This window comes from Sus scrofa, chromosome 7 (assembly GCF_000003025.6).
Source record: "Sus scrofa isolate TJ Tabasco breed Duroc chromosome 7, Sscrofa11.1, whole genome shotgun sequence".
Taxonomy (NCBI): Eukaryota; Metazoa; Chordata; class Mammalia; order Artiodactyla; family Suidae; genus Sus; species Sus scrofa.
Genome location: NC_010449.5, coordinates 27885154 through 27895878, shown reverse-complemented (window position 1 = coordinate 27895878; position 10725 = coordinate 27885154). Strand labels below are relative to the sequence as shown.

Sequence of the window (10725 nt, the reverse complement as noted above, 5' to 3'; positions counted from 1 at the left end):
TAACCGGTGCCTTTCCCGCTCTCTCTCCCCGCCCCGAACCTCCGAAGAAGACACCGAGGGCTCCACACAACTGGGCATGCCTAATAACTAGGGTGGGCTTGGGCTGCAAGAAGAAAGCCCTTGCACCTTCCGCGCTTCCCTCCCCTCTGCAGCTGCTTCCTGCCATTCAGACGGGCCGACTGTGGGGAGGCCCAATGAGGGCCCGCGGCCTCCTCGGGGCCCCGCCTCTCATGGTACCTTAGCCAATGATTGTTGGGAGGAGGCGGTACGCACCCTATGCCCGCCTCTCCAGTTAAGGCCGCTGCTCTGAGTCCGGCTGGGCGCGAGCAAGGTACGGCGGCTGGACCGGCTGGGTGGCCCGGGGCCGCGCAGCCCGACGGCGGGGGCAGGCGCGCGGCGCGGGGCCGGAGAGGGCTCCAGACCCTTCGGCGCGGCGGAGGCGGGCAGGCGATCGGGACTGCCCGGCGACCTGCGTCCGAGCGCCGTGCCCTGCGCCTTGCCAGGGACAGTCCGAAGTCCGCGCTATGGAAGAGGAGAAATACTTGCCTGAGCTGATGGCAGAGAAAGATAGCCTGGATCCATCTTTTGTGCACGCGTCGCGCCTTTTGGCCGAAGGTAAGACTTGGCCCCCCACCCCCCAGGTGGGCAATGAGCGCTGGCCCCCCTCTCAGCGCGGCGGGGGTTGGGGAGCGAAGTTGGGGAGAACGCCTGTCTCCTTCGCGGAAACTGTCCCCGAAGGTGCTCGCTCCAGAGCTGAGGACGGAGCCCGATCCCGGGCGGCAGATGCTCCCTCCCCTCCCACCACCTCTGAATTTGGGGAGACCACAGCCTCGAGATCTAATGGCAGTGCAGCTGTGCCGGGTTAGGATCATTGATGGAGGAACGTAACGAGTAACGCGCTAACAGGGATGTTTTCACTCCGCAGAGGGAAGGGAAGTCAGCTTGGTGTGAATGGTGATCAGTGTAGTGTTTTAAGAGCTTCTTAGCTACGAATCAGCATTTTTTTTTTTCTTTTCTCTTTCTCTCTGTCTTTCTTTTCTTTTTCTTTCTTTCTTTCTTTCTTTCTTTCTTTCTTTCTTTCTTTCTTTCTTTCTTTCTTTCTTTCTTTCTTTCTTTCTTTCTTTCTTTCTTTCCTTCCTTCCTTCCTTCCTTCCTTCCTTCCTTCCTTCGGGAGAGATTTTGATATCCTTTAGTCTAATTACAGTCTTTCCAATGGGAAGTCTTAGAATTAAGAATTAACTTAGATTAATTCTTAAGTTAGAATTAACTTAGATTAAATTATATGTGTTCGTCTATGTTTATGAATATGGAAGAGGCTGAAGTGCTTATCAATCTATTTGAAGTGTGATGACTGGGAACGCTCCACAATTGATCAGCTGTTTTACTAAGTGTGCATTTTCTTTTGTGTACCTGTAGTGTTAAGAGATTTCATTCCCAGGGGAAAATAAATGTCTTGTCTTTTGCTTTCTTTTGAAAGGTTTGTTTTTTTTTTTTTTGTTTTTTTTGTTTTTTTTGTTTTTTTTTTTAAAGACACACACACACAAACTTCTGTATGAGAGCAGTATTAACCAAATTACTCCGTTGATCTTGAAATAATGCCCTCTAACTGTAAAGGTACTTAAGATATCCATAGAATCTACACCTGCTTTTATAAAATCAACTCCAGGTTTTTTTGATGAACGCTTCATTAATAATGAGTTGCTTCATCACCAAATTGACTACAATGCAGTTTTGTAGCTTAGGTTCTTATGAACTCACCTATAGCAAAATTAACAAGTAACTTTCTCTTAGCCCTTCAGTATTAAAGAAATGTCTTTTGAGATTTAGTTGTACACAGAAGGAAAAATTCTAATCCCCCATCCATGCCTCAAATAGGCATTAGGCAGCTTTAAATGTTTTATTGATGGATTATTTACAACAATAATAAAATGTCAGGTGTTTTTCTATTTTGTATACTAAGCAATTAGGTGAAGCTTGATAATCAAAATACTGAATGTGTGAAACTGTGTTTCAAGGAACAAGTTGGTTTTGTAGAGGATTTGGGAAGGAAAATGCAAACATACTACTTTTGTGGTTATTGAATAAAAAAACTAGAAAAGTTGAAAATTAAAATCAGTTCAAAAATTAAACTCTCCTGTTCTCTATTAAAAATAAAGATAACTACATAAAAACAACAGAAATATTGAAAATTAATGGGTCAATAAATGATTAAGATTGTTCAAAATGATTAAAAGTGCAATAAAGCCCTCTTAAATCACTTACTTTAATATATTTTCCAGAAGTGTTTTCATTTAGCTGATAGTGTCTTTAAAATGAAAAAGTTGGAAATTGATCATTTTCTCAGACATGCTAATTGGACTTCTTTAGGGGACAGCAGGCTCAGTGATTAATTTGTCAGTCATTAATGAGAGTCAGTGTACTTAGTATTGAAAACTGCCAAACTAAAGAAATGCACTGAGGAGCTCTACATCGAGTGTTAAGTATTTCTGCAGCTGGTAAAACAGTCAGAGAAGGCTCTGCACCTGGTCCCTTAACAGTTTATTTTTCTCAGGAACCTGATTTCTTGATACTTAGGAACATGTTCCTATGTACCTTGTAATTTAATTTTTTACCACTAGGGGGAAGCATGTTCTGCTTTTGTAAAGAATTGGGAGGGAAAAGCTCCTAAATAGAGAAGCATCTAAGTAAGAAACAAAGAGAGGTACCCAAATTTCAGAGAAACCACGATGAGGAGGAGAGAATGGAGGAGGTGATGGTGATCATCTTGGATATATAAAGAGATAGGCAAAAAGATCCAGAGGCTTAAATTAATCCTCTTACTGTACTTGAAGCTCTTTCTATGTGCTTACTAAAAATGTGTAAGGTAAGTGTCCTTTTAAATCTCTAATAATTTTTTTTCACATACGTTTTACATTATAGAGCTTTCATTATCTTTTCAAAGGCCGTTTGCCAAGATGCTGAAGTTTGGTTTCGGATCTCTATAGGGGAGTACTGTTAAGATGATTTTATTTCTCACACCTGGAAATGCACTGATTGAAGGCAATGGCTATAAATAAATCTGACATAGATATTCATTTGGAGAGAAGGTGCACGGTGAAAAGTGCCTTTCAGTCAGCACTGTGCCGACTGTCTCAAGACTGAGTGAGTAATAAAAATGATCCAGATGATTCAGTTCTGTGGAATGATTTTCCGGAAGCTAATACACATATGAGGACAGTGATGTAAACCAATGAGCTTTCACAATGATTTATTTTGCTTTTTTGATTGGTAGTAGATGCAAATTAGTGCTCAATTGTAGCTACCTCACTTAGCACTGAAGGCCATGGAGTTAAAAGTACTAGTTTGTTGGTTATTTTGCTATTTGTGTTATAGATTGTTTATTTCCCTTGTTTCTGCTCTGTGTTTTCAGTACGAATGATTCTTAGAAAGCTAATGGAAGACCCCAAGTATTTTTTGTATTTTGTTGTTACTTAGAAAAATCTTGATTGATACGGTTTGAAGAGTATTTATGTGTGTGAGTAGTTAAAATAATTTTCTTTCTCTGATAATATTATTCAATTGTCCATTTATATGGAAGGTGCTTTTGAGTGTGATAAAACAGCAAATTCAGCATGATCCTTGAGGTTCCACTCAGCTTCTGAATTTGCTTGCCAGATGAAATTAGATGAGGTTATTTATATCTATGCTACTTCTGGGAAGTGCACTGAACTGCAAATCCAGATTCCTGGATTTTAATGCCACTTTTGCCTAAACTGAATCTTGGTAAATTTCCCTTCCCTGGGCCCGTTTCCTCTCAAATTAAAGAGTTGGACTCAATGATCTCTATGTTCCTTTGCATTTCTAATGAGGTCTGGGACTGCTGCTGAAGCAAAGGAGTGGTGTTTATGTATTCAGAATATCCAAATTAGTGGTTGAACGTTTTTGAAACTTTTTTGTTCCTTCCTAGTTAAATGACTAATAATATTTATTTTTGCACTGTAATATAGTTTCAGATATATACTTATTTGGGGCACTGGGGATAGATTTATGTTCCTGCGTCTACTGAACTGTTTTTAAGGTTTGGGGCTCAAAATGTATGTACATGGAAATATTCTTGTTTGCAGTAAAGCATGCCTGTCTGCTGGCAGACATAGATCTGTTCAGATTTATAGATTCAATTATGGTGATTCCATCCCTTAAGGAGGATTAATAAATTCTTGTTCAGTCAAGAGTGGGGTCCTCTGGCTGTAGGAACATCCTAACCTAAATTCTTCACAAATATGGGTAGATTCATCATTGCTTTGGTTGATGCATCCTATGATGAACTCAAATATTGCCAAATATCCCAATGGTTCAAGTGTTTTTAAAAAACCTTGTGTGCTTTTTTTCAAATTTGGGTAAAAGCTTGCTCATCCATCTAGGATAGGCCTGTTTGCAGACGTGGGTGAGCTTTAACTGTGAGAGAGATTAATGTTTATCACAAATACTGACTTGTAGTGATTTAACTACATTGAGATTTGCAATAAAGATTTTTTTTTTCTGGGTGTGAGGTGGGGAGGCGTGCGGTGTGGGCATGGCTGTGACACGTGGAAGTTCCCTGGCCAGGAACTGAACCTGAGCCACTGTAGTAACAATGCCTGATCCTTAACCTGCTGTGCCACAAGGGAATTCCTCAATAGAGATGATTTTAAAATTCAGAGTGTGTTACTTAACTATTTTCTGTAAAATATGGTGAGTTCTTAAGTAATTGGTATGTCTAAAACCAGCTTCCGATGCAAAATAGTATTCATGTGATTTTTTCCTTTGATTAACATAATCTCTTTTTTGGTCTCAATAAATTTGGGCTAATCTTAATCATATTTCCTAAAAAACAAAAATTGGCAAAAAAATTTAAAGGTATCTTTTTTAATAGGCAATTATAACAAAAAGTTAATTATGGCAGTTAGGTTATGAACATTTTAAAGAGCTGAGAAACATTTTTTTTTTAATCTTTAAAAAAGCCCATAGTTGAGTTTTCTCAGATTCAAGTGTTGCAGCCCAAATGCCAGGTGGTGAAATTCCATCTGACTCAGTATAAGCTCAGGTGTTACCTCCATGGTAGTTAATGACTAGGTTTAACAGCAGGAAAGAGATTGTTTTAAATTTCTAATCACTATCAAAAAGCACACAAAGCATTTGAGTTTTAAAGAAATAACTGAGTATCATCTAAGACCCCTTCTCAGAAAATGGAAGATGATGTATTTGCCAAGTACAGCCCAAATGTCTCTTTTGTCACCTGTTTTGTCAGTTGTGACCCTGGCAAGCTTAACTGTATTTTTTAAATACATTTTAAAATGTGCTTCAGTAATTTTCAGTTAATTATAACCCTGACATTTTAGGTGTCTTGTTAGCACAGGAGGTAGCACGTCAGTCTCATAACATTAACATTTAAAAAAAATTTTATTGGAGGAATTCACTTTGTAGTTTAGTGGGTTAAGAAGCTGACTGGTATCCGTGAGGACGTGGGTTCGATCCCTGGCCTTGCTTAGTGTATTAAGGATCCAGTGTTGCTGTAAGCTGTGGCCTAGGTCACAGATGTGGCCCAGATCTGGTGTTGCCTTGGCTGTGATGCAGGCTGGCAGCTGGAGCTCCAATTCTACCCCTAACCTGGAAACTCCCATATGCCACAGGTGTGGCTGTAAAATTAAAAAAAATAAAAATAAAAAACAACAAAAAACTTATTGGAGTATCGTTGACTTATAATGTTGTATTAGTTTCAGGTGTATAGCAAAGCGAATCAGTTTTATGTGTGTGTGTATACATATACACACACACACATATCTGTTCCATTTTCCCATAGAAGTTATTACATACAATGAAGTTGATTTCCCTATGTGATACCCTAGGTTCTTGTTAATTATATATTTTATACAGTGGAGTGTTATTCCCATTGTCCTTAATCCTCCATCCTGTCCCACAGTATGGTATGGTAACAGTAAGATTGGTTTTGAAATAAATAAATTTGTTTCTGTTTTATGAAAAAGTTCTTTTGTATCATTTTTATTAGAGTCCACATATAAGTGATATCAAATGATATTTTTCTTTGCTGTCTGACTTACTTCACTTGGTAAGATACTCTCTAGGTCCACCCATGTCGCTGCAAATGGCATTATTTCATTCTTTTGTATGGCTGAGTAATATTCCATTGTGTATATGTATCACATCTTAAAGCATCTTTGATCTGCAGTTAAATACACATACAATATAGTGGAGAAATTCTGCTTTAGCAAACAGAACACTTGAAATAGAGTACTGACAGTGCTGCCAACTGTGAAATGTATTTCATTTATTTCCTTTCTGAGTCTTAGTTTTTTCGTCTGTAAAACAGCAAAAGTGGTACCTACCAGGCATGATTCCTTTAAGGTTTCAAAAATGCTATTTGTGACTATTTCAGCAGTATTTTAAAATAGAAGTTTTTGTACAAATAAAGCAAAAACATAAGCAGAGAGTCTACGAATTAAAGTGACGCTTTTAAGATTTTTCTTAACATTTTAATGTCATAGACTTGACCTAAACATGAAGCTTGATTTTGTAGTAAAATGACTCTGAATCACTACTGAGTAAAATTTGAACTCATAAACTAAATTATGAAATAAATTATCTTCTGAAAGTTGATTCCAATGAAGATTTTAAAAATTTCACCTCCCCTTAGTGGCCACTTGTCAGGGTTTGACTTGAGCCTGATTCGCTCTGGTCCTGTGTCTCAGGGCTGATTCTGCACCTGCTCTGCCTCCATCCGCCCACTCTTGGCAGCTGATTTCATCCTCCTTTTCATCCAGGGAGGTGGATATGTCCCTCTTTCCTTTCAGCCTCCTCCTGCCTAAGAAACGTCCACAAATAACAAATGCTGGAGGGGGTGTGGAGAAAAGGGGACCCTCCTGCACTGTTGGTGGGAATGTAAGCTGGTACAGCCACTATGGAGAACAGTATGGAGGTACCTTAGAAATCTATACATAGAACTACCATATGACCCAGCAATCCCACTCTTAGGCATCTATCCAGGTAAAACTTTCCTTAAAAAAGACACATGCACCCGCATGTTCATTGCAGCACTCTTCACAATAGCCAAGACATGGAAACAATCCAAGTGTCCATCGACAGATGATTGGATTAGGAAGATGTGTGGTATATATACACAATGGAATACTACTCAGCCATAAAAAGAACAAAATGATGCTATTTGCAGCAACATGGATGGAACTAGAGACCCTCATACTGAGTGAAGTCAGTCAGAAAGAGAAAGACAAATACCATATGATATCACTTGTATCTGGAATCTAATATAGGGCACAAATGACCCTTTCCACAGAAAAGAAACTCATGGACTTGGAGAATAGACTTGTGGTTGCCAAGGGGGAGGGGGAGGGAGTGGGGTGGATTGGGAGCTTGGGATTAATGGACGCAAACTATTGCCTTTGGAATGGATTAGTAATGAGATCCTGCTGTGTAGCACTGGGAACTATGTCTAGTCACTTATGATGGAGCAGGATAATGTGCGAAAATAGAATGTGTACACGTACGTGTAACTGGGTCACCATGCTGTACAGGAGAAAAAATAATTGTCTTGGGGAAATGATTTTTTTAAAAAAGTCCACACTCCTTTTTTCTTTCCCAGAGGATGAGGCGATTTCTTTTTGTTCAAGGCTGACTTGTTCACAGTATTCCTAACCCTGACCCCCATGCCCGTCATCTCCTCCAGCCCTGTTCTGCGAATGGGTCCTTTCTTAGTCTCTCCAACTTCTCCCCCCCAATCCACTCTTTCCTTGGAGCCATTTATAAACAGGATCCAAACTGAATCACTTTAAAAAATAGAATATCTGTTTCACTTGCCAAAAGTAATAGAAAAAATCTCTTGACATTTTTCACACCTTGTTTTCTTCAAGTTTCTGGTAACATGAGTCTGTACAGTTGCCTCACTTTTTCAGCTCACCTCTCCACGGCTCATCTGTCTGGCTTCTGTCGTCATCATTGTCCTAAAACCAGAGACTCTGGTGACAGGCATCTCGTAATGGTCACATCCAGGAGTCTCAGCTGCAGTTGCTCCTCTTAGTCTTTTCCCAGTTTCTTGGCTTCCCCCTTGGCTTCCAAGCCCTACACACGATTGCTTTTCCTCGTCTCTGTTTCTGGTGGACCCTCCATATCCTTCATCTCTCCTCCCTACCCCAACACACACACCCTGGCATAGTGACTCATTCAAAAGCAGTCTGACCATGCCACACCTTTTAATGTGTGGCCTCTGATGCCAGGCGAGCAGAGGGAGGGGCCGCCCCTGGACACTTAGGACACTTCCCCAGGAGGGCGAAGCCCAGTCTCCCCAGGCGCCCATAATCCCCCTCAGGCCGGAGGAGAGAGGACACCTTGTTGCCACTCCCTTTGAGGCCTCTATTGACACCAGGAGGGATGGGGGGAGGAAAATTCCAGCACAAATTAAAGAGCCCCCCCTCCCCGCCCCGCCCCGCCGTGCCCCTGGCTTGGAGGGAGGAGGATGCCATGCTCCTGCTCTTAAGGATGGAGTCCCAGGTGGGTCTCCATGTGGCCTCTGTCACCACTGAGGGTGGAAATAAAGCCCCACTCCCCGTATTTAGTCCCCTGATTCCAGCCAGAGGGAAGAGGGCACCTCTTCACCCCCCTTGACAAGGGTGAGCACAAGACACTGTTTTTTTGGTTTGGTCCATGTTTTCTGTGTTTGGGGAGGATGCTGTTTTCTTCTACGGGTTTTCTGCCGTGCTTGGTTGTCCCCTTTTTGGTCTGGGGTCTGGAGAGAGCAGGCTTTTATTGAGCCTTTTTTTCCCTCTGCTTCTGCTGATGTTCCTGGTTTGCCTGCTTTTCCAGGATCCCTTTGGGCATGTGTGAAGCACAAGAAAAGCCTGGGAAACCTCCTCTGTGTCCTTCTTGTCTTGTGGTACTCAGCCACCTGCTTTCTTTTTCCCACCTTTCACCAAGTCTTCTGTCTTTATCTTATATATAATATCTGGCCCCCATTCATTTGTGTGTTTTAATTTATTTCTTGATAAGATTTTCTCTAAAAGCACATTCAGCCTTTTATGTTACTATTTCATTAATTATACAAGAATGAGCTACTATTTCATTAACTAATTAAATAAGAATAAGCATGACCAGGATAAGCCCATCTGGATAATGGGCACAATATCTGATCAGTATCCCTAGATTCTATTAAGTATACGGCCTAGACTGAAGCTCTTTTTTCCCGTGGCTGCTGTAGAAAGGAGGGAGGTTTTTAGAGGCAATTTGTAGAAACCCTTGGAAATGGCTCTGTAGGGTCACCAGAATTTCATATGCTCTTAATTGTTTGTTTGACCATGTGATTTGATCTCTTTTTTTTTCTTTTTCTGGTCTGAATACATTATAAGAAATGTAGCTTAATTAGCATTGCATCCTGACATCAGCTATGTTTTTTTGACCGCACCCAGAGCATATGGAAGTTCTGGGGCCAGGGATCGAATCCTTGCCACAGTAGCGACTGGAGCCACTGCAATGAGAAGAGATCCTTAACCCACTGAGCTACCTGGGAACTCCAATCAGTTAGTTTTTAAAAAAAGCAATAAACAATGTATTCTCCAAGTCCATGATTTTCTTTTCTGAGGAGATGTTCATTTGTGCTGGATATTAGATTCCAGTTATAAGTGATATCATATGGTATTTGTCTTTGTCTTTCTGGCTCATTTCACTTGGAGAAGAGACTTGTGGCTGCCTGATGGGAGGGGGAGGGAGTGGGAGGGATTGGGAGTTTGGGCTTATCAGACACAACTTAGAATAGATTTACAAGGAGATCCTGCTGAATAGCATTGAGAACTTTGTCTAGATACTCATGTTGCAACAGAAGAAAGGGTGGGGGAAAATGTAATTGTAATGTATACATGTAAGGATAACCTGACCCCCTTGCTGTACAGTGGGAAAATTAAAAAAAATTATATATAAAAAAGCAATAAACAGTGTAAGATTTAATGTATTAATAGATTGTAATAGATTCTTTTCTTAAATAAATGGTGAATTTCAATAAATAAGCTTGATATAGAAATAGATTTTTTTAAAAAAATAATGGAGTCCTGATTAATCAGTCCCAAGTGAATGTTCACAAATATCCATGTTATTTAACTTCATTTTCTCAAGTGGAGTGTTCTGAAATAATTGCATATTTTATTTGTCAAAAAGTTGGGAAATGATAGCCAAGTAACCTGTTGCTCAGTTGTGATTACATTTGGGGAAACAAGTCATTTGCGGCATATCTTCTATTGCTTACCTTCCCCTCGGGACACTACTTCCAAGCATGTTTTTGCAGTAGAGAGAGATAAGAAACATTCAAGAGCACCTGAGTGACAAATTTCTAGGTCATTTACTATAGGTACACATGGTTTAGCGATACTTTGGGGATGAGCCCTGAGGGGCCAGACTCCCCTGCCCTTGACTGTGATTGCATGTGCCCTGGGATATGTGTGGGTAGCGCGGTTCCTCAGCGTGTGTCTTTGGTATATGAAGAGGCATCAGATGTGTAATTTATTAGTGTTTAAATTATCTGTGGGGGGTTTAACCGTGTACAGAAGATAGAAACAGTGCGGGGGGTGTCTGCCGGAGCTTGCGGACTGTTGCGGCGGAGGAAGTCCGAGGAGATTGCGGCTCCTGCTGGTCACAAGGATCACAGGTCTTCATCCTCGTCCTCACTGTCCCCGTCACGGCCGCCAGCCCTCA

The 10725-nt window shown here is 40.9% G+C and overlaps 1 protein-coding gene across 6 annotated transcripts in view; it reads left to right on the top strand.

Moving 5' to 3' along the window:
- KHDRBS2 (KH RNA binding domain containing, signal transduction associated 2) overlaps positions 307–10725 on the top strand; it is a 546959-nt gene continuing 536540 nt past the window's right edge. For all 6 annotated transcript variants that reach the window (XR_002345643.1, XR_002345644.1, XR_002345641.1 and 3 more), the window contains exon 1: positions 307–615. Coding sequence is in view for 2 of the 6 variants with exons in the window: in XM_021098559.1 (XP_020954218.1) it covers positions 525–615 (91 nt within the window). In the remaining 4 variants the exon portion in view is untranslated. The remainder of the gene's footprint in view (positions 616–10725) is intronic.